Below are 25,399 nucleotides of genomic sequence, written 5' to 3' on the forward strand. Positions count from 1 at the left end.
GATGGCAAGGCTGGGGGATGTAGGGGAATCAAGGTGTGGTGCTGGGGGTGTGGAGAAGCGGAGGTGTAGCCTGCGGGGCCACTGGGCTGGGACTTGGCGGGGCGTGGCAGGGGCAGATCCGGCGTTGGCCAAAGCGGGAGGGGCGGGCCGGGGCGGGTCCTTTCGCTGCAGGAACTGCCAGGCAACTTTCCCCTGCTCTTACCCTGGCAAGTCGAGAAGCCCTCGGACAGCTTCTGCAGTCTCCCGGTTCTCCTGTCCCTGGATCGAGAGTATTCTCTGCAAACTCAGAGCATCTACAGTCCCCAGAGCAGACCCAGGATGCGGCCAGGACAGGCAGGGGGCGCGCCGCTGCCGCTGCCGCTGAGGCTGGTGTTAGCGCTCAGTCAAGGTAAGTCTGCAGTTTGGGGCTGTTCGGCTGCAGGACACCCTCACGGGCCTGGCGGTGTGAGTGAGGGGTTATGTGGGGCCAGGGAGTTAGCAGCGTGAGTCGCGGCTGTGATTCCACGTGGACCTGGGCTCCCAGCCATCAGGAGCTGCTTGGAGAGATACACCCTTATCCCACTCCACCTCACAATTGGGGTCGTGAGACATATTTCACCCTGTCACGAACCTTCTGAAGAAGCACCAAAGTCATCTTCCTGACCACTTTGGTTTGGGGAACACACACACACACACAAATTAGGGTTTTGTGGGTGGTCCGAAGACCGCGCATCCTGCAGCCCAACTTCCCCTGTTAGTCAGGTACCACACCTTCCCAGGACCAGGGGAATAAGGAATCCAGTACAGAACAGCAGCCAGGAGCTCCCTAGCGCGATGCCAGTTAGGTCAGCAGAAGACTCCAAAATGCTTATTTTTCAACCCAAGAGTGTGAATAATTCCCCCATTTCTTACTTCAGAACGCAGTGCTGGTGTTTCTTTCCATTGGAGACACAGAAAAACACCAAGTGCTTCTTAAATACTTGGCAGAGGGAATTTCTTCCTTCCCTTCTGCCTTCCTCTCATTGTTGTAACATCATCAGTGCAAAGAATGTAAACTTAGACCAGGTTTTTCCACTTTCTTATCTTGAACCCCGCAAGGCTAGAAAAAAGTGAGAGAAGAAGCACCAACTTCAGTGCGGTGGGAATAGGGGCCACTCATCGCCCTGACTTCTTTTACACTAAGTAGGGAAATGAAGGCGGGGATGCTGAGCCTCTGTGAGAACATGGTGGATAATTTGTCCTGACTTTTTTCCAGAGCCTAGTATGTACCTAAATGTAAGAACTTTAGTTTACTTGAAGGGAGAAGGAATCATAATTGTATCTTATAGTTTGGAAAATTACAAAACAAACAAATGTGGTCTCTGATTTTCAAGTGTTTTCACAAAGAAGGTAAATATTTCCTTAACTATCCTTTGATGCTGACCTTCTGCCAGTCATGAACTTTATGGTGGAAGAAACTTAGTCCAACAAAGTTGTATTCTACATTGAGAATTGGTCCCTGGAACACTACACCTTCTGAACAGTAATATAAATATAAACCAGAGCTTTTCATCTCTCTTCAATTACCAGTATTAAAAGAAGCTAAGGAAACATAACATCATTTTGAAATGTCGAGGCTTGTTCTGTAAAGAGTAGTGAAAAACTTTAGAGGAATGTATTGCTGCAAGGCATAGAGTCAGGAACAGAGATTATAACCTGTGGTTAGCTAATAAGTCAAGCAGAGGTGATTTAAAATGACATCTGTTAAAATATTCAGTGTATTTATTTGTTCCCTCCCACTGCTCCAGTCATTTGAATACTCAAGGAACAAGCTTTTTCATGATTTGAAATGATTATAATAAAGCTTTGTCATTTGTGATATAAATTAAGATTCTTAGGAAAGTAGCATTGTTTTTTTGGTACTTTGGGTATCTGAGGTTAATATAAATAATTAAAATCTCTTGGCCAGACAAAATTATTATGGCATTGACCTCTATATCAACTAGGTGACGAACATTCTTCATCACACCACATATGTGCAATTGTGTAATATAAACACATACCAAATTAAAATTCCATAGGTATGTGTCTATTCATCTTAGATTGTCTCCAGTATACACACAAACTACTTTACAAATATATGATCTGAGAATCTCATTTTACACTTATATTTCAATCTGCTTCCATAAACCTGCTCACAAGTGCTTAAGAGAAAGTTGTATTATTTATTAATCATACTAAGTCCCATATTCATCACTTTGGATTGTTCACAGGCAGGTTGAGGGTAGAAAAGAGACCCCAGGAGGCCAAGATAATCTGAAAACTAATAAAGTCCTAGAGAAAAGCAACTGTAACTGAATGAGTGAAGTCACATTTTCTCCAGTGTGTTAACAGCTCATTCCTTCCACCTGGATGCTGGATCACATTTTACTGCCTCTAGTAGGGTCTGAGCAGTTAGCCCTCTCTAATGTAGATCTTTAAATTCTCTCAAGAATGTAAATTCCCTTCAATCTGTAAATATTCTAATTTCTTTCATAGTAAAAAAAAAAAGAAAGTCTTTCTCCTCCTCCTCCTCCTCCTCCTCCTCCTCTTCCTCTTCTTCTTCTTCTTTTGCCTTACTGGAGATGGAACTCAGGGCCTCAAGCACATGCACACTAGGCAAGTGTACTACCACTGAGTTACATTCCTAATCCTGTATTTCATTTTACTTTAAGACAGGGTCTCACTAGATTACCTAGGTTTGCCTGGAATTTACAAACCTTTTCCCTCAGCCTTCTGAATAGTTGGGATTACAAGCATGCACCCCTGCACTCAGCTTCCTTTTAAGATTGAATTTCCTCCTGAAACACCCTCTACCTCTCTGACTTTGGTTCTCTTTGTTTTTTCTTCTCTTTTCTTGTACATTTTCTTTGTCTTCTGCAGAGACTCATCCATGTGCCCCTTATCTGGGTAGTGTTTGCAGAGCTCCACCTAGGAACCTCTTTTTTTTTTTATTAGTTGCTCAAGACAATACAATGATCTTGACATATCATACATTTGATTCAAATAGGGCATGAATTCTCATTTTTCCATGTGTACAGATTGCAGGATCACATTGGTTATACATCCATGTGTATACATACAGCAATCCTAGTGTCAGATGTATTCTGCTGCCCTCCCTATCCCCCCCCTCGCCTCCCCTCCCCTCTCATCACTATTCTCTACCCATTCTACTGTGACACTTATCTCACCTCTTCTTCATTGTATTGCTGCTTGCTGGGTCAGCACCATGCCCAAGTCAGGATCTCCAGCCACACTCCTCTCCCAAATTCCAGATTAGTATTTCCATCAACCCCCCCAAGTTTTCTGTCCACCTGTCCTGTAAACATGTCAGACTCAACATTGCCTAAATTGAATTCATCACCTGTCCTTCAATGTTCTCCTGTGTTGTCTACTAAGGTTTAATGGTAGTACTGTCTTGCAGAGACCCCAGAAATTTGTCCCCATGTTTTCAATCTCACAATCAACTTTGAGATTCTGTTGGTTCTTCCACCAATCATCTAACTTCAGCCACCAACACAGTTCTGGCCCTCTTCTTGTGATATCTGGACAACTGGGGCTTTTAAACTGACTTTCTTATTTTACTTTCTTATACTTCCAGTTCCTTCTCCTCATTATCACCAGTGTTGTCTTTTAAAACACTTATCTGTGTCCAATCATTCCACACTTGATGACTTTCCCTCTGACATAGGGTAAAGTTCAAATATTTTTGGCATGTCATTAAAAGTCCTTCGCTGTCTGAATGCAACCTACCTACTGTCTACTCCTTCCTGCACAAAAACACACACTGGTACACACTACATACATGTATACACACATATACTCCAAAGCCTTATACATACATCTGTATGCACCATTGTGTATTCTAACTACACCTGATTCATCCATGTTTGGTGTTAGAGAAGTATTCATGGATTGGGGCTCAAGATTCTATATTTAAAAGCCATTACTCATGTATTGCTGATGCACAGTCATATTTGGAAATGACTGTCTACATATATTATCACTGCCCTCCCCCTACTTCCTAACAAATTAAAATTCCAGTGTTTCCTGTACCACCCTGTGAGCTGGCCACCAAGACAGGTAGATTTCAACACCAGGAGTCAATGACTACATCACTTTAAATTAATCCATTCTAAAACAGATGATGACTGTTCTCTTTTCATGTGCTAAAAGCCTTGAGCATATTAAAAGAAAGAAGCTTTTTAATGTAAAGAGATGATCTTCTAATGATGGAATTTTAGATATCCAGCAAAATAAAGACAAATGTTCAGTCAGTATGTAAAAACTAAAAAAAAAATTTCAGGAGAAATATTTAAGGCCCAAATCACCTAATATCATGCAAATGTAATCACCAGAGCCACAAGCTTTAGTCTTAATTACCTTCCCTATGCAAATTAGGATATTCCTAAAAGATTCAGCACAGCACAAAAGAAGAAGAACTTTGTAAGTTTGTACCTTTCATCAAGGTGCCAGAGACTTTGTCCTGATTCTTCCAGTTGTCATGGTGATGAGTGCTTTTCCAGGAAGAATGCACAGAAGAATCCCTCTGAAGAGAAGAGTTCTTATATCACAAGTCCTGGGACAATGAATTCTGTGTATGACAGTGATTTCTCTGCCCCTTCTGATGATTCACAGAGGCTGAACTCCATAAAACTAATATTTGATCTTATCTTTATGAAGCACCTACTTTACCAGAAGCGGTGTGGTAGGCTCAGTGTCAAAAGAGAGAAAATCTGAAACATGGTACAGAGGGGTTCCAATCTATTTTCAAACAGATCCAAACATGGGGAAAGGAAATTGTCTCAGCCCTGAAGAATGCCTAACCAATTTCTGTCCCCATCATCCTCCTTTGCAGCAGAATTCCATTTATCTAGCTTTTACCTTCTTCTGCCCAACTAGAAGACTCAGAAGAGATAGTGGGTGATTGCCTTGAGCCAATCTGGTGGCACAACACCACTCACCATCTGATGCAGACAATCAGCTTACCATGCAATGTTGGTTAATGAGATATGGGGGCTGGGATCTGCTGTAAGACTTCTGAAGAAAATTTTTCATGTACAAGAGAGATATTGGTTAAGAAACATTGTCAGGTGCAGATGTAAAGTTCAGAGCAGCTATTTTGCAATGTTGATGTCTGTTAACTTTAAAGATAAAGACAATGTATTATGGGTAGCCTCATGAAAAGAAGGAGAGAAAGAGTCCCTGATTTGTCTTTGAACTTATAAATTATTTAAATTTAAGACCATCTTTCTCTTCAGTGTCTTTAATTTTTATATAACTTAAAAGTTATCTTAATATAACTTAAGTTACAGCATAATAAACATCATATGTTTGCATATAATTAATCAGTGATACAGAACTCAGCGTTCAGTTTAGAGGATGGAGATAGAGCATTGTGATACACTGGTATGTCAAGCCTCTGGAGTCTGGAGCGGGGTGCTCATTAGAATATAGGTCTGCTTTGAAAGATCTTAGCAATTGTGAAATCCAATGCTCCATCATTTAAAATGCCTGCAAGTGATCTTAGAGTAATTTAACTAGCAGCAGGATGCAAGTCACCTGGTTCCTGGGTCAGACACTTAGGTTCTTAAATGGGAAACTGACACCATAAAAGCAGAAGGTCCTTATACCCAGAACAGAGTACTCAGGGTGTTCACTGAGAATGAAAAATGAAAGGTAAGGAGCCACCAGGCTATGAGACCTTTAAACATGACAAGGAGTCTGAGTTTTACCCTCTGGACAATGGGGAGATTTTGAAGGGCCTTGAGCAGGGGAGTGGCATGAACAGATTTGCTGCTGGGGTTAATCACTCTGGTAGCAGGGAGGAGGGCAGATGGATCCAGGCCATACAGAAGGCACCAAGACTATTTAGGAAAGAACTGGTTTTATAGTGTTTAGTGAGATAAAAGATAAATGTAAAAAATTCTCAGCAGCAGTAGGGAACCAAAGTAGGGGACTAACTGGAAAGGTGTTAAGGAAGAAACATAGACAGGACTTGATGACAGGAAGCAGATGCATAAGTCTCTGATGTAGAAATCTCAATTAGACATAGTGCCATTTATGGGGCAAGAAGTGTTGGAGGAGACCAAGTAGGAGGAAAAAGATGATCAGGTTTGTCAGCACAGGTTGAGTTGAGAGATCCAGTTACAACTGGAGTAGACAAAAGAGTGAAATGGGGACAGAGATTTAGGGATCATCCACCTCTAGAGAATAATAGAAAACATGGCATTGATGAGTCAAGTGAAGAGACTGGACCAGGTCTCTGGCCACAATCCAGGAACTATTAGAGGGTCAGGTGAGAAAAAAAGGGATGCAAAAGGAGCAGGGAAAAAAGAGCTAGAGAAGTAGAAAGACACAGCCATATGTGGGTACCACAGAAATATTTGGAGAAAGAAAATTTGGTCAACGGGGTCTTCACAGAAGTCAAACCTGGACAAGGGCAATCTCCATGAAGTGCAAAAAATAGCAACCAGAATGGAGTGAGTGGGCAAATGGAAGCAGTAAATGTAGACAGTGTAGTAAACTTTGGTAGTAAAAGGGAGAAAGGATTAACATGAGGGAAGAGATGGGAATAGCTACCTTTAAACAATTAAACAAACACACATGGAGAGACTTGTGTCAAAATTATCATAGTGAGATTTTTAATGTCTATTTTTATGGTGCTACATCATATACTTGTAGTTGTTTAAAATTACATTGAGGCATCTATAAGAGGCAGAGGACCATAACATAAGAGAAACTGAGGGCAGATGAGGCACCTTTTATGTCTATGGAAAGAATATTAACAGAGAAAGGGAGAGGGAGAAATATTGATGACCAGAAACAACAGCCCTGACCAAAAGGAGGCCCTGACTAGAGGCAAAGTAGGTTCTAGCATATAAACTGGAGAGGTCATGTTAGATGATAAAAGAAAGCGGTGCTGATTCCAGTGTGCTAAGAGGAAATGGAAGCATAATTATGGAAAAGTAAAGAAAACTTTGGGCCATTGGTTGGACTAGGGACATAACTCAGTAGTAGAGTGCTTGCCTAGTATGCAAAAGACTCTGGGTTCCACCCCTACCCCAAAAAGAAGAGCTCTGAGAAAAGGAACCTCCCACACTCCAATGAGGTTGCTTGGAGGAGCATTCTGTATATTTTGAGGAGCGTTTTTGTTTCTTTTAGGACAGAGTTCCCACACTACTATAGGCGCAATTAATATGCTGCTTTTAGGGTGTGTGATATAGAGTGACATTCCAATTCTGATGTCAGGATTGATATCATTGCTTCAGTCAGATTTCCTTAAAAAAAAAGTTCTTTAGAGGTATAGATTCATATTTCTTTAGTTAATCTTTTAATTTCTTATTTTTATCTGCTATAATAAAACCCTCCTAAATTATCCTTTTAGTAATCAGTCTCGTATATCAGAGAGAGTTAGTGCTGTCTTTGGAAGGTTTTATGAGTAAAATAGTAAAGCCCTTTATTCTGTGTAACTCATGGCTTTTTTAAAGCATTTTAAAGCAATGTCACTTAATCATATAAATTAGAAAAGAAATGGATGTCTACTCTTAATTTTGTTAGAGTTCAAAATGATTGTATTCAAGTGTTCTATCCATTCTATGCCTGATGATTCTTGTATATGTAAATTACATTTACTAACTTTTACAAATTTAAACAGCATATATTGTTAATGTTTCACCTCCACAGGATATTGAAACTGTTAATAATTTTCCAATATATTTCATTTCCTTTGAGTCATTTGTCTCTTCTGTTGTCCAAATAGTCAATAGAAACTGTATAATTTTGTCAGCAAAGACTTGGGGATTAATCTACATTTTGAAAGGGTGACTGCAATTCTTCCTTTTATTGGTTTAAAGTGACTAGAGACAGTTTTTCCTACAGAAGCCATACATACTTGAGATCACTGAAAGGCTTTCTGTATAAAAATGAGGTTAATGTTTAAACAGAGCAATGGAAATAAAAGAGCGTTAGACACTGTATTGTCAGTGTTAGAGATTATTTCATCGTGTTTTGAAAAGCAGGAGCAAAGCTATTGCATTGATTGGGTGCCTTGAACATTGTCAGTTGTCATTCTCCCTGATTCAATTGAAGGTGGCCTTTGTTTGTCTTTGTGCAAGCCTGATCACATTTCCATGGATACCATGTAGAAATGCAGACTGAACACAAACCAGCTCCTGGTCAGCTCACTTGGACAACTCTATTCCAAATTGTTTGTCAGTTATGTTCAGTTTCTTTAACCACATTGCTTCCTGGATGCTTGACAGAAGATGAAACTTCTTGAGTTTTATCTCCCCTTCTAAGTCATATTTTGAATACTAATGCATAAAATAGATATTCTATAAAAATCCACTTAGTTTTCTATGTACTTGTTAACATTGTTCCCTGGGTGGGAAAAAAGAAAAACTTAACCCAGGAAACTGGAATATTCTTATGTGATCCTTATTTTTCTTTCAACATAAGGTAATAAATAGTCCTGATTTAAAAAAAAAAAACAATATAAAATGCTCAGTTGGTAGAATCCTTGCCTCGCATGCATAAGGCCCTGGGTTCAATCCCCAGCACCTCAAAATAAATAAATAAATAGACATGGTTAAGTAATTTATGCAAATGTCATGGTAATTAAGAAATTTCTTTATTATTAAAGTGTTTACTTTTTGCCCTGCAGATACATACTGGTGTCATTATTTGTTATTTTTTCTTGTGGTTCAATGAGATTCCAGTGTGTTATGACTCAAGTGAACTCTTTTTAAGAATCCCACCCCACAATAGCATGCATCCACTTCTCTTATTCTGAAATGCTCTAGCTCCCAACTCCCATTCTGCACATCACTTAAATCTCAATTTTGTTGAGGTTCATGCACACTGGGAAGGATCCCTATCCCCTAATCCAAATTTAGGTGGATCCTTTCCCAGCAGTGGTCACATTCTATTTTGATAGCCTGGTTTTTCTTCCTATAGATTGCAGACACTATGAGAACAAATTCATATCTTCTTTATCCAGGCAAAGTGCCCTTGGTACTGTTGTTTTGAATGAATGATGAATGCATGAGCCATAAATGACTGCTACAGGATTAAAGGCACAACTTATGAATAAGTGCCAAACTGAAAAATTTCTAGTCTTTTCCAATCAGCATATGCAAAATCACAGTTTGCAAGTTTATCTGAATTTGCTAAAATATTCCCTTAATTGATAAATCAGTTTTCCTTTTTTTGACAGAGTTTGTTTGCTTTTAACACATTTCTCCTTGTCTCAAAATGTCTAACTAGCTCCACTGACTAACAATATTAATAAAAGTATTAGAATAGTGAAGACATACATTTTTTTCAAACACCCTTTCCTAATCTCTTTTTTTCTTCTCATAAAACAGCACCATTACTCATCTTTGGACTGCTTCTTTCTGTCACTGAATATATTCTGTAAGATCATGTCCTCCTACTTATCACTGTATTCCCAGAGCCCAGCATACAGTAAATACTCAGAAAATCATGGGTTTTTAAAAAGAAACATAGAGAAAAATAGAATTTAGGTAAAATTTAGAAACTTTTCATTGTAAAATATAACATGTACAGAAAAATGCATCAAGAAATAACTGTACAGTTTATCAGGGCTTGGGTTTGATTTTTGCCTCCACTTAAAATTAATGTTTGCTTGCTATGTTTCATATGTGTTGGCAGAAGACACAAGACTCCTGGATGAGGGACCAAGGTCTCTGTCTCTTTTTTTAAAATGTATTTATTTATTTTTATTTATTTATTTTTCTGTAGTTGTAGATGGACAGCATGCCTTTATTTGTTTTGTTTATTTTTATGTGGTGACAAGGATGGAACTCAGTTCCTCACACATTCTAGGCAAGTGCTCTGCCACTGAGCTACAAACTAGCCCCAGGACCAAGGTCTTTCTTACTCATGAGACAGCAAACAATATAAGCAGCAGCATATTTATGTTTGTCACAGAGGGACAATACAGAGGGCCCAGATGGATGTCAACATACACAGGAGATTTCATTAGTTAAATTTCAGGAAAGAAACACTGAGCTTGGTGAACTGGCTGTTTTATAGCAAGCAGTCAACAATCCTTCTCTTTTTCTCACAGGGAGACATTACCTCATCCCTCAAAGTGGCTTAAACAGAACCCTGAGAAGTTGCATGGCAGAGTGCCAGGTGGCTGGGGATGTAGCTCAGTGGCGAAGCCCTTATCTGACATGCAGGAGACCCTGGGTTTAAATCCAAGTATGCCAAAAAAAAAAAAAAAAAAAGAAGAAGAAGAAGGAAAAAAAAGAAAGAAAGAGAAAAAAAGAAAACAAATAAAAAGAAAGGGGGTGGGGACAGTGGTCTCTCTTGCATCTTCTACATACTCACATACTCAGCAGAAGTGTGAGTATGTGACATAGCCACAAGTGTCTTCCACCACAGCTTACAAGTTGTTATTTTAAAAAATTTGTATAACCACAACTCAGGAAAAAAAAATGACAGCACCCCAGATGTCCTCTACCTAATTTTTCCCATGAACAAATCATTCCCTCCTCACTTTTTTGGCAATCATTTATTTGCTATTTTTTTCACTTGTACTAGGTATGTATACATTTTTTTTGTGAACTCTGGTTGCTCCATTTTGTTAGGTTTTAAAGACACACACATACAGAGTACATATTCTTCTGTGTCTGACTTTTGTTAACATTGTGTTGGTGGGATTAATCTGTTGTGTGTACGTGTAGCACTTTTGTTTTTGCTACTTCACAGTATTCTATTGTATTCTATTGTATGACTTTATTGCAATTTATTTATCCATTCATTCTAATTGGTGGATATTTGAGTAGTTTTCATTATAATCTAGTATAAGTTGTCTTGCTCTGAGTGTTTTTGTAACCATCTTTGGTAAACGTGAGGACATATTTCAACTGGGATATATCTAGGAGTTCAATTGCTAGGCCATAGGGAATACAAATATTCTTCCTTCGTAAATTCTGACAATTTTCCAAATTCTTGTACTAAATTAGTGCTATCAGTAGTGTATGGGCAGTCCTGTTGCTCCAGTTTACCTCTATCTTAGGTGATGTAGGAGTTTTAAAATTTAGCCATTTGGTTTGTGTGTGTGTGTGTGTGTGTGTGTGTGTGTGTGTGTGTGAGAGAGAGAGAGAGAGAGAGAGAGAGAGAGAGAGAGAGAGAGAGAGAGAATCTCATGATAATTATAATCAGCATTTTTTAATGCTATTGTAGTTTAGAATATTTTCATGTTTATTAGGCATCCAGATTTCCTTTTCTGTGGAATATTTAATATAGCCAGACACAAATGAATACAAGAGTTCAATGGGGTTCCTGCCTCTGTTGATTTGCAGTGGTAGTTCTTTCCATATTCTGAATATGAGCCAGTTGTGCATGTTGCAAGCACTTCTTCTTATTAGGAACAATTTAATCTTTCAATGATGCATGGTGATAAAATTTTTAACATTAATGTATTCAAATGTATCAAGTTTTTGTTTTAAGTATTATGTTCAAGGAATAGTTCTCTAACTCGAGGCCATAAAGATTTCCTCCTGTATCACCAAAAACATACTTACATTGTATTTTAGTTAGACTTGTGTTTTCTTGCAACTGATTTTTAAGAATGAAATGAGGTAAGAGTCAAAGATCTTCTTATGTTCTATATAGAAAGCTAATTAATGCAATTTATAAAGAAAAAAATAGTTCATTCTGCCATGCTATCTTGATCATAAATCAAGTGTCATATATGCTTTCATCTGTTTCTAGTCTCTCTGGTGTGTTCCACTATCAGCCTTTCTTAATTACAGTAGATTCCTTAGGTTTGTAATAAATTCTAAGAACTTCTCCACTTTTCCCCTTTAAAAGTGTCTTATCCTTTGCATTTTAATATAAATTTTGGGATAAGCTTGTTAACATTCATGACTTTTAAAATCTCAAAATGTTTAAAAATATTAATTTCATCAACTCTATAAATTAATGTTGGGGGAATTTACATACTTAGAATATTAAGTATTTCTATCCATGAATCTGATAATCTTTCCATTTATTTAGGTCTTCCTTAATTTCTTTCAGTGATAATTTGTAGTTTTCTGTGCAGACAACTCAACTAGCATCTTTATAGATTTATTTCTAGGAATGTAATACCTTTTGAAGTTACTATAAACAATGGATCTAAACTTTTCTAAATAAAATTTAATTGCTGGTACTTTGAAATGCAAGTTTCATTATTTTATATATAGCAGACTTGTTAATCTTATTTCTTCTAATATTTTTTAATCTTCTTGGATTTTCCATATACTTTATCATATCATCTATAAATTAGCAGAGCATTATTTCTTCTTTCCCCAACTTTTTACCTTTTATTTTCATTTTCTTGCTGCACTGAACCACCAAAGATGCCAGCACTGTGTAGAATACTGAATTAAAAAGGTGAAAGGTGCAGAGGTGCATGTCTGTTATCCCAGTGGCTCAAGAGGCTGGGGCAGGAGGATTGTGAGTTCAAAGCCAGCCTCAGCAACTCATCAAGGCCCTTAGCAACTCAGGGATACCCTGTCTCTAAATGAAATACAAAAAAAAGGTTGAGGGCATGAGAACCAAAAAGCAAAAGACAATAGTAGGCATCCTTATCATGCTTAGAATCTTTAGTACAAAATATGATGTTTGTAGTGGGCTATCACCATCTATCCTAGCTGGCGACCTATGCTGTGTTCACAAATCTGACTATTCCAATAACTTAAGAAAACAGCAAAGAAAGCATGCGAACACACAGAAGTACCTTTTCAAAATATCTTTTCAAAATCTGGGATAGCTCTCCCACCTTAGAGGTCTGTGGAAAGACAGAGAGAGCTACTGAAATTCTTTATTCTTATATAGGGGACACACAAGGGGAGGTTCCATGGAACATTCTATCCCAAAAAGGGCAAAGGGGTAGGATTACAAAGAAACAGGTGAGTGTAACTCAACCCCATGGGGTAACACCTATTTCTGGAACCACGCCTCATTATCTGAAGGGAAGTAAAGCCCAAGTTATTGTAGGGTGCAATGATTATTCAGTATCTCTTGCTCAGGACTTAAGGGCATGTATTTGCAGAGTGGCTCCTGACGTGTGCTGTTCATGGATACATTTTTATCACATAGTTTTACTTTTTTTGTTTGTTTCCCAGGAGAATTTTTTTAAAGTGATAATGGAACATTGACTTTTATAAATATTTCCTGCATTTATTGATGATCATATAAATTTTCTCCTGTAATCTATTAATATGGTTCCTTACATTGATTTTCAGATGTGAATACAAGATTGTATTCATGTGACACACGCAGCTTCATCAACAGCTTTTGACAGGTTGCTGGATTTTGACTAGAATTCTTATCTTCACGTTTATGGTGAATTAGCCTGTAATCATCTTTTCTGTAGTCTATTATTTGTGTTACTTTTCACATATGTTGCCTCTCTACCCTGGTGCCTGCTCATCTTTGCTGAACTTTAGATTAGAAAAAAATTATTTGAGAAAATAATTTGAAGCATTGGATGATCTCTCTCTAAGGAAAATGCTTTCATTTCCTTCTACTGAAGCAACGTTCTAGAAATGCTAGTAATTCTCCTCTCAGTTTCCCACAGTTTCAGGGCTGGACATTTCATAGGCTGTCTGGTCATCGCCCTCAAGGACTGGTTTACTTCTAGTTCACTTGTCATCTGAGGGACTGTGGTTTGTGTATGGACTTTAATCATGAAGAAGTTTATCAGGTATCCCCTTTCAGTTAGGTCTTGGGTTTCAGCTTTTCATTTCTGTTTGAGGATTGGAAAATTCCTTTCTCCCCACCCCTCACCAAGGCAAAAAGTGATACAACAGCCTGAGTCTCTTCTTTGAATTTCTTTCTTCTCCTGTTGTAGGAAGAGTGCTTAAATGTGAGAGAATTGATTCAAACAGCTAACCCCTTTATTACCAAAAGAGAAAATCCAGAGTAGCATTTTAAGGGTCTCCTGTTAAAAAGCAAATATTGATTTTTAATTTTCCAAATTCCTTATATACTATCTATTGATGTGACATGTTAACTGATGCAAGAGTAGACTTTTTTTTTTTTTTTTTTTTTTTTAAGCCATGAGAATTTAACCCAGGGGCACTTAACCCTGAATGACATCCCCAGCCCTTGTTGTTTTTGTCATTTTGAGACAGGGTCTCATTAAGTTGCTGAGGGCCTCGCTAATTTGCTGAGGCCGACCTTGAATTTGCTGCCCTCCTATCTCAGCCTCCCTCCTGAGCCACGGGAATTACAGGTGGACACCACTGTACCCAGCTAAAATAATGCTCATATTGATCAGTATTGTAAAATTTCAATTTTATAGTAGAAAATGTTTTTACTTAACAAAATTTAACTCACCTTTAATTTTGTAAATCTATCTATTTGCTTATATTAATTATTCTCTTTTCTTTAACTGTAAAGTGTCTATTGAAATGATAAATTTGATTAATAATTTCAATTTATAGAAGTTATTCTTTATAAAGCTATTTTTTCCATGTTGATAGAGAAATGATACATACTAACATTTATCTGAACAAAATATATTTCCTTATTTTGATATTTAGAAGTATGAATGTAAATTTTTCTTAGAGATATTCACGATTTGCATGCAAAGGTATACTTTGCTTTTCTCACTTAATATGCCATATATATATTTTTTCCATTTGGGTTTCACATTTATAACTTTACATTGATACATCCTGCTGTGTTGCTGTTAACTATTGTCCCATTGTTAGATATTTGGGCTGTTTCCTGTGGGATATCCCCCCCCAACTGTAAATATTGTGGCTATAAAAAATCATTGTACAAGAAGATTTTTTTCTTTTTCCTTTTGGATGCTTTCCAGAAGGGTACTATTATTGTGTCAAGGATTATGTGTATTTTTTTAGTTCTTATAGCATATAGAACAGTGTAAACAGCACAGCCCTCTGTAATGTGAGAATTTACTCATTTCACCAGCATTACATTTTCATTTACTTTTTGCAGTTAGATGGATGTAAAGCAATGATACATATTTATTTATTTTTTTATTCATGCATCATTTATTTTTTGAATAATAATATTAAAATGCTTATCTTTTGAAAAGTATTTATAGATGAACATCAAGAATGTAGGCTTAAGATCCTAGAATTTAAGTCTAGAGGAAACCTCAAGAGATCATCTCGTTCTGTGTTCCTCCTCATTATTTATAATAACTGGCTTGTGAGATGACTGAAGCCCAGGCTGTCAACCTGATGTCTGTCATTTTGGGAAGCCCTTTGGATCAACCTCTAAAAATCTTGCAGACCTCCCTCTCTCTCCTTTCTTTTATATGCTAAATACGTTCCATTTCCATTTGAGGAATGGCAGTCTTTGCACTTCCTTGTGTTAGAACCCCATAGGGGGAAAGGGAAAACATTCTATTCCTCAGAGCCCTTGATTTTGAATAACTGAATCTGTACCTGGCTCTGGTTAGATAACCAGATGAGTGCAGCAAATCATCCCAAAGCTTGGTGGCTTCATAATGACTTGTTGTTTATTATCTCTCATTGTTGTTTGGACTGGGACCTTAAGAATGGTTGGGCCAGGTCCTTCTAGCTCTAGGGCTCCTGAGTGGTGTCCCCAGAGGGTAGACAGATTTCCTTCCTCTATTCAGGTGGTATCCTCCAGTCTCTCAGTCATGGTGCCGTCAGAGAAGGCTGACTTCTTGTGTGGTGACTCTCGGGCCAAGTGTTACAAAAAGAAAAGGAAAAAATTGCTTGGCCTTACCTAAACTTGACTCAGAGATCACACAATTGCAGATGTCCCACCTAGATTCCAGGGAAGATTCTGCCTCTTGACTAAAGGATATAAAAATATTCCCAGACATTTTTTAAAACCACTACAGGAAATTGAACAATTTAATAGTCCTTACAGGACTACCCACGGGTTAACCTAGGATTTAAACATTGACATTATTGACATCGGAGGCTTGACCATTTCTTCTGGGGCCAGTTAGAGGGGTCTAGTCTGTACATTGTAGGATATTGTACAGCATCCCTGGCCTTTACCCTCTAGATGTCAGCACCCCAATGTGACAACCAAAACCTACATCCTGACATGAGCAAAATGAACAAAATTCCTCTCAGTTGAAACAATGACACAAAACAAACACATATTAAGCACATTTAATGTTCGTGGCAACATAGAATTCAGCTCTGAAGAGTAAGTTAAATGCCATCATTTTTCTAGCTCACTTTAAATAAATCACAAGCAAATTATTCCCTACCTTGTTGGGTCACTAGAAGTATCAATGGAACTATGAAAAGTATTTTTCAGATTGTAAAAGCATTCATAATGTTATTTTTTTTTAAATCCACATACTGGGTGTTCATCAATTTTTATCATCATTCATTTATTTAAGGAACTTTTTAAGATGGAGTGCCTGTAAGATGACACTGAGTGTCAGCACTGGAGAATGATAGGATCTAAGGCACCCCCTGTAGGAGTTCACCTTTCCATTTCCAACATCACCTGTAAAGGGCAACAGTAGCACCTACATCTTTGTCTTATTTTTTTTCTTCTCAGTACAGAAGATTGAGCCCAGGGGTGCACGACTTCTGAGCTACATCCCCAACCCTTTTTATTTTTCATTTTGAGACAGGGTCTCACCATGTCCAGACTGGCCTTGAACTTGTGATCCACTGACCTCAACCTTTTGAGTCACTGGGATTACAAATGGATTCCACAGTGACCGGCTCCTGTATCTTAATTGAATGTGAAGATGGATACTTAAAGCAAAGACTTTTTAAAGAAAATTACTTTTTTTTTTCACTACTACATTAAAAAATAGTTGTAGGAATCGTTTTGTGCTTTTGCTTTTTTCACTTTCTAAAAGTGCTTACAGCTGTAAATCAAACATTTGAGAGCTTAACCCTGTATGTGGTATGTGACCCTTTTCAAAGAGTCTATAGTTTCTAAGTTTAGATGCATTTTTTTTTTTTTGTGAAGGGAAGTGCTTTCTACCTGCATTATTGTCCCCTCAGCCAGAGACAATGCTATTGAAAATGAGACTTCCTGTGGTTATCTATGTGTTCAAATGATCTTATGTGACCTATGACCATTTCCGTTACCATACATATCCTGGGTAATGATTAGCTGCACTGTAGAGTTGGGAGTTTGTTTGCTCAGTTCCAGAATCAGAGTCTGAATAATCCCATTTCCTGTTAGGCTTCCTGGAGGGTCCATGGACTGATAATATTTTCTTGGCTTTTATGGTGTGCCTTTTGTGTGCCTCAGCAAAAGCAGCAATGCTGTCCTCCTATTCAATACACAGCAGTCATCAGAAATGTAAACAGAGTCTATTCAGGATATGCTTTCTATACTAGCAGTGGAAGTAGGATCTCTAATTGGCAAGCCTTATTAAACTTCTCAAGAAGTGTGTTATCCTCTGTAGCACATAATTATATTAAGGGCAAAAAATAGTCTGTTGTTATTTAGTGAGTGCCTGTCATTTTTTATGCACCTGGTTGAGAATGTCATATGCATTACCTGATAATGAGGAGGGAGCCACACACATATCTGTTTTGAAGATAAGAAAGCAATGACTTATATAGAATGAGAAACTTGCCTAAGGTCAAATCTCAGAGGCCAAGCTCTTAGATATTACATTGTACTGTTGCCCTTGCTTGATAAATAGATTTTTGGTTAAAAAAATGCTGTATTTCCATCTCCTGTATACTTCCACCCCCATCATCCCCCTATATAGTCAGTTTTCTTTTTAGGGTTCTCCTAGAGCTAGATAAAAGAAGTTTAATGTCTTCTAAAATTTTAAATAGAAAATAAGCTGTAAGTATATTTACATGTATATGTGTGCATCATATACATATAAATGTGCAGAATACATTTATTTATATTATATATGTATTTATAATTTTATACTTATACATATATAGTGTACATTTATTAACACATGTATTGAGCCATCTGTCTTTCTTTGTATCTGCACAGTATTCTACATTCAAACATCTTTCCTTTGTACCAGCCCAGAACTTTATTTAAATCATACATATATATCTTACTGTATAGTGGAACTGTGAAATAATTAATTTCCCTACTTGTTCAGTAATTACTACTGAATTGTGAAGCATTGTGCCTGATGCTATTCTGAGTACTGAGCATTGTGGCTGTGTTAGTCAGATTTCCTTCACTGTGACAAAATACTGGAGAAAATTAAGTTAAAGAAGGAAAAATTTATTTTGGCTCATACTTTTCAAAGTCACTTGGCTCTTGTTTCTGGGTTTCTGGTGAGGTAGAACATCACTGAAGGGAGCATATGCATGATGGAGCACAGCTGCTCACCTCATAGCAGCCAGGAAGCAGAAAATGTGGAGGGGGAGGGGCCAGGAACAAAACATGGCCTTCAAGGGCATGCCCCCACGACCTACTTCCTCTAACTAGGCCCCAACTCCTGAAGTTCTTGCTGCCTTTCAATATCCCATTGTATGGATCCATTAATGGATTAATCCATTCATGAGGTCAGAGCTCTCATAAACCAATCACCTCCCAAGGACCCTCCTCTCAACACTGCTGCAATGGGGACCAAGACTCCAAGAAATGACCTTTTGGGGGACATTTGAGATCCAAACTACAAAAGTGGCCGTTAACAGAACAGACACAGCCCCTACTCTTAGAGACAAATACATACTTACCATGAAAGAAGTGAAGCTTAAGTTTCAGGGACCTCACTGTGCAGGTCCTCTATACACAGCCCAATACTTTTATCAAATTTGCAAAAGCTATGATCGTTGTTTATTTTTCACCCTGATATATTTCAACAAAAAAGACATCCATAGTAAACTAATTGATCGATTTAGTCAATTCCAGATTTCTGGATTAATCCCTGTTGAAGAAAACTTGAGGTGCCTTGAATACTATAGCTCCTGTATAAAACTGGGAAATGATCCTTAATATTGTCTTGACATTGAAAATATGGAGGTGTGAAAATGAAAGGAATATTTCTTAACTGAAAGTAACCATTTTAAAATTTAATTTATCATGCTAGAAAAAAAATGCATTGTCTTATTCTTTTAAGAGAATATAATGTTATAAAATTGTGGTCATGTGAAGGGGATCAAAAGCTGTAAGAAAGAAGGATACAGAAGAAGTGTTCTAGGCAATTAGTGAAATATGGGATTTTTAAATTTGTCAGCTTTTGAAAATGAGTAATTTGCAAAACATTGCTTTTCTCACTTTAAGTAAATAGTTAATTTTATACCTGAATTTATTAAGCTATTTAATTTTTTAAAAATTTTACATAAGAAGTCTTTCTTCTTCAAACTTCAGAAGCTTCCATTCCTACAATACTTGGGCCCTCCTATGGATTTTAATGGGAAGGCTGTCAATAAAAAACAAATGTATGACTTAAGGTAGTGATGGGTGCTCTATTAAGAAAATAAACATAGTAAAGGGGACAGAGAATGACAGGGTTGAGGGGGAGAGATATTTTTATGCAGGGTTCTATTGCAGAATGAAGAATTATAATACACGAGGTGATGCAAAATGATATTTATTATCTTAGTTTCTGAAGGTCAAGAGTCTTGACCTGGCTTCATGGGGTCCATTAGTTCAGAGTTTCTTGCAAGGCTGCCATGATCATGTTGGTGAGTGCAGGGTCTCATCCATTGCTGGACTGGGAGGGGGCTCCCTTTTCTGCTTACTCAGATGGTTGGTAGAATTACTTTCTCCCAGGCTGTTTGACTGAGGCCCTCCCTTCCTTGCTTTCTCTCAACTGGAAGCTGCTCTGTTTCCTTGCCCTGTGGGCCTCTCCTCTTCATCCAGCCCAGTAAGGAAGAGCATACAGTGGCAAGATGGATGCTGCAATCTTATGTAACATCCCTGCTATTTGTTTTTATTTTTTGAATCTTAAAAATCTATCAGATAATATTGGATCCTGCCTTCTCCAAAAAGGAAGATATTACACAAAAACGTAATTATCTGGAAATGTGAATCACTAGGGGGTGCCCTGCGGTATGCCTACCCCAGGTCAGGGAGGAGGCATCTCTAACAGGTTAACTTATGAGAGGAGTTGGAACGCAGTGAAAATGAATATTCATATCTCTGGGAAAAATTCAAGGGAATCAGGTACAAAGGGCCTGAAGTCAGTGTGTGTTGGAGGAGGAGCCATAACTGTAGCTGAGTGAACCAAAAGGTAGAGTCGGACTGGTGAAGGGAGGGTGATCATGCAACTATGGAGGCAAATCTTATACCTGAGAGCAGCAGAGTAACAATTCCAGGTAGTACACTACTGTAAGAGATGAAGTGGAAAGTATCAAGGGAGTTGGAAGAAAGGTGTGAGCAGGCCCAGATGGGCCACAGGTTTGTGCAGAAATGGCCTGCAAGCAGAGATATAGCAGAAGAAATACTAATGCTAATCACACCTATTTCTTCCATGTGTTGCCTGAAGACAAATAAAACATAGCTTGTTAATTAGCAAGTTGGACAACAGGAACTGACTTGCTAACTGTGCAAAAGTGGCATTTTGAGAAAGAGAGAGAGAGGAAGGGTTTTCTTCTTTTACATAGAAGGAATTTAGGATGAAGTGGAAAAATAGAAAGTGAATCCAAGAGATGGTATTGCTCGTCATTTTCCTGGTAACTCTTGGGCCAACATTCTTTCTCCTGTATTTCACTGTCTCTTTCTCAGCCACAGAGAGCCAATGGGTCTGCCAAAAAGCAGCTCACCCTCCACCCTCTTTATGTAGGAAAAAAAAAGAATCTATTGAGTTGTTAGGAGGTTCTAAGTCATGGTAAATGGATGTAAGAAACAAATACAGAGGGCTTTTTGAGACATTTATTGCCTTCAAGATCGAATTATTGAAATGTGAAATGGCCTTGAAATGACCTAACTATGTGCCACAGTAATCTCTGACTGAATGCAATCTGGCTCCCTCGCACTGTGCTGTCTCTCTCTCTCTTCTCTCTCTCTCTCTCTCTCTCTCTCTCTCTCTCTCACACACACACACACACACACACACACACACACACACACAGACTTCTTTTTCCACACAAAATATGAACCTTAAGTTAAACAACTAGAACTTGTACATACCTCTCCTTGTATTTATATAAGTGCATGTATGTATTGACAGAATTATCTTTTGAAAGCTGGATTATTATTTTTTTAAAGAGAGAGAGAGAGAGAATTTTTTTTAATATTTATTTTTTAGTTCTCCGCCGACACAACATCTTTGTTTGTATGTGGTGCAGAGGATCGAACCCCGGCCGCACGCATGCCAGGCAAGTGTGCTACCGCTTGAGCCACATCCCCAGCCCTGAAAGCTGGATTATTAAGTTGAAATTCTGGTAAATCTGATTTCCCTCCATATTGGCTGTCTAGGGTTGCCATAAAAAAACGTGACAGACTAGGTGCCTTAGCCAACAGAAATTTGTTTTTACTGTGGTGGAAGTCTGCAGTCCAAGATCAAGGTGCTTTGGAGATTAGTTCCTAGTGGAGGCTCTCTTGCTGGCACGTAGATGGCCACATTTCCTCTGTGTCCTCCCAAGGCCTTTCCTCGGAGCCTGTGCTGAGATTGAGGTATCTCTGGAGTCCTCTTATAAGGAAACTGGCTGTGTTGGATTAGTTAGGGCTTCACTTTTATGACCTCATTCAACCTTAATTACTTTCTTGTAGCCTCTGTCTCCAAATAGAGCCATTTTGGAGGGTAGAGCTTCAGTATATGAATTTTGAGAGGAATAACTCAATTAATAACATTGCCTTAGACAAAAAAAATATTTATTTAAGAGTTTATGTCCAACTGTGAAAGTGATGCTTACATTTCTTTGATATGAACATAGAGTAATTGTCAATTAATTATACATTCATGCTGAGGTTGTGCTCAGTGGTAGAATGCTTGACTCACATGTGTGGAGCATGGGTTCAATCTCAGCACCACATATAAATAAATTAATAAAATAAATGTCCATCAACAACTAAAAATATTTTTTTAAATTATACATTTATTCACTAAAAATATTGTTTGCAAATCATGAAGCAGTATATTATTACAGTCTGTCTCTTTGCCTCTTAAAACCAAGGTAAGATTTCATTCAAATTCTTGTATCCCTGTAAGAAAATATAATGCATTCCCAAGATTTTTCTGAACACCCAGGAAGTATATATTTTCATTGTTATTTGACTCCAGCTTCCTGACTGTGGGTATTTGTTTTATACTCTGTTAAGTCTGGTATTTGCTCTTACCCTGTGTGCAAGCTCACCCTTTAGCCTGTTACTGTGTTATAGATGTTGAGAGATGGAACAAGATTTGTAAGTCAGAGAAGAACTTTTTCACTCACAGCCCAGCAAGTATCATGAGTCTACTTAGGCTGGGTCCCTTTGCCCCACTGTAATCTCATAGTCATTGCATAAGGAGGCACAGATGGACCTGTGCACATACAAGGTTGCACTGTAGGAAAGATACGGTGAGCTTGGTGAATCTGCTATGTTATTGCAAGGGTCAGCCAGCCTGCTCTCTGTCCTGGGGGAGATACTGACTAATCAGTCCCTCAGTGTTGCTCACTATAAACCCAACCCTAAGAAAGGGCCCAGATAGAGAGAAGTCAGGATTTTACATTCTCAACATAGCTATAGTATTGGGTTGAATGGTGACCTTGTCAAAAAATGTCATCACCATGGTCCCTAAAATTTATGACCATATTTGGAGAGAGGTCTTTGTAGAATGCCTTGAGGAGATTATTGACAGAAACTTGAGTGAGTGTTCCAGCTGTTTCTATTGAGGATTTGGAAGAAAATACAAAAAAGTGCTACTCGAAACTGGAGGAAATGTAATTCTCATTGTATAGTAGCAGAAATTTGGGTGTCATTATTTCCTATAGTTGTGTGGAAAGCACACAACTCTCAAGCAATAGACTTGGATATTTAGTTGAGCAGATTTCCAAACAAAATGTTGAAGGTATAAACTTCTTTTTCTTTACAAAATGTAGCAAAATGTGATAGAAAAGTGGCAACCTGAAGAAGGATCAGTTAAACCAAAGGAACCAGTCTATCATCAGCCTTGATGATCTGGAAAATTTTCAACCTATTCAGATGGAACAAAGAATGGTTGCATCCTTCCAAACTTTACATGTTGAAGTCTCTGGTGTGATAATATTTGGAGGTGAAGACTTTAGGAATTAGTCTCTTTATAAGAAGGTAGAGGGCTAGCTAGCTCTCTTTTGCCTTGGGAGGATACAACTAGAAACTGGTCATCTTTAAACTCAAAGAGGACTCTCACCAGAATCCGACGACATTAGAACCCGAACTCAGAGTTCCAGCCTTCAGAATTTTGAGAAATAACTTTATGTTGCTTGTATGCCACATAGTCTGTGGTACTTTGTTTTAGTAGCCCAAACTAAAACAGTATCAGGAGATTCACTGTTAGGAAAGCATGCCTAAAAAGGCCCATGGTGTGGGTGAACAAGCTTTTGCTGAACAGATTGGGTATGCGATTCATGAATCCTCTCAACCACCTCAGCACAGGCCAGGAATAGAGATGAGGTTATCCAGGAAAGATTTATGGAAAACTCCTTTATACAGTGGCACAGGTCTCCATGACATATATTGGAGACCTACAAGGATTTTAAGAATGTTGCCTTAGCAGAAACACTGCACATTAAACTAAGGGAGATACAGCTGCTTTGGACCCAGAGGACAGAGCCATGAACAACAGAGATTTCTCCTCAGAAAGTTAAAGAGAAAATTCTAATGGAATTTTATGTCCTAGGTGTCAAACTTCTTTGAGATTGGAGACTTCTTTTTTCCTTCCAATTCCTGTCTTTTACATTAAAATTCTCTAAGATGTGCCTGCCACACTATTCCATTTTGGAAGTAGGTAACTTGTTCTTCAGGTTTTCAAAACCACAAATAGAGAGGAATTTTGCCCCAGGACAGATCACCTGAAATCTCATTCATATCTAAGTTCAGAACTTTTAAATTAATAATATTTAGATGAGTTTTGAGGCTCAGTCAGACTTGGTTCTGGAATGGGTGTGTGTATGTATATATATATATATATATATATATATATATATATATATATATTGTTGTTGTTGTTGTTGTTGTAGATAGACACAATACCTTTATTTTATTTTATTTATTTTTACACAGCGCTGAGGATCAAACCCAGTGCCTCATACATGTGAGGCAAGTGCTCTGCCTCCCAGCCCTGGGTTGAGATTCTTAAAGAAGTGAAGATAATATGTTTTGCATGTAACATGGATGTGAATTTGGTTTGGGGGAGGGTGGTCAGCAGAGTGTAGTGGGATTATTGGTGGTTTCTTAAAAGATATATCCACATCATAATCACTAGAACTAGTGAGTGTTACCTTATTTGGAGAAAGAGTCTTTGCCTATGTGATTAAGTGAAGGTTCTTGAGATGAGAACATGCTGGGTGGCCTGGGTAGCCAACAGAATGTGTCCTGACAAGAGTGAGTCAGAGAGACATTTGACACACAAATAGAGAAGGAGATGATGTGACCACAAGACACAGAGTGTTACAGACATGAGGTTAAGGAACACTCATTGTCCCCAGAAGCAAGAAGAGGCAAGAAATAGATTGTCCCCTGGAGTCTCCAGAGAGAGCATGGCCTTGAGAAAACTTTGACTGCAGATTTTTTGATATCCAGAAATGTGAGAATAAAATTTTGTTTAAGCCATTTACTTTGTGGTAATTTGCTGCAGTAGCCACAGGAAACAACCATGTTCATTAAAATGTGTACAGGGCAAAAGACCCATGGAGGTCTCTCCTGATGCTAAGCCTCCTGTAGTTCATTCTTACTGACTGAGAGCTGGCATGTTCAACTTCCCCACAAAATCCCGCATACCAGGCCTTTGTGAATGTGGATAGGAGAGAGAGGAGGCAAGTCAATCTTACAAATGCAAACTCCAGTGTGAGGCAGCCTGTTTCTATGAATTTTCAACCACACCCTGTGCTGCTGACCCTCATTTATTTCCTTCCTATCTTCATTGTTCTCTTTGCTTCCCCCAAAGTCCTGTTCAGTTTTCTCTTTAGCAGCCTTGCCTCTTTATCTGATGAGAACATGCTGGGTAGCCTTTACCTCTGTTTAGCAAGGAATTTTCCAATCAAAGAGAATATAAATATAAAAATATACATGTTAAATATTCCCCACATAAAAGAGTGATCAATTTTATCCATGTAATATTGTTTAAAAGAATGTTAAGAGATCCAGAGTAGTAGCATACATATGTGAGACAGGGTGAGGGAGAGGGAATGATAGTAAAGGAGGAAGGCAAGAAAGAACCAGGAAATCCAGGAGTCAGAGAATCTCAGAATTAAGAACAAGAAACAGAGTTGTAGAAGCATGATCTCCCAAGATAAGACTATGGTTCCATCCATCCAGACACAAAAGATATAGAATGGAAGAA

The 25,399-nt window shown here is 38.1% G+C and overlaps 1 protein-coding gene across 1 annotated transcript in view; it reads left to right on the plus strand.

Annotated features, from left to right (window-relative positions):
- Nucleotides 1-318: 318 nt before the first annotated feature.
- The window catches only part of Itga2 (integrin subunit alpha 2), a 96,122-nt gene continuing 71,041 nt past the window's right edge, over nt 319-25,399 (plus strand). Inside the window, exon 1 of the mRNA XM_026385944.2 lies at nt 319-388. Coding sequence (XP_026241729.2) covers nt 319-388 — 70 coding nt within the window. The remainder of the gene's footprint in view (nt 389-25,399) is intronic.

This window comes from Urocitellus parryii, chromosome 1, assembly GCF_045843805.1.
Source record: "Urocitellus parryii isolate mUroPar1 chromosome 1, mUroPar1.hap1, whole genome shotgun sequence".
In the NCBI taxonomy this organism is placed as follows: Eukaryota; Metazoa; Chordata; class Mammalia; order Rodentia; family Sciuridae; genus Urocitellus; species Urocitellus parryii.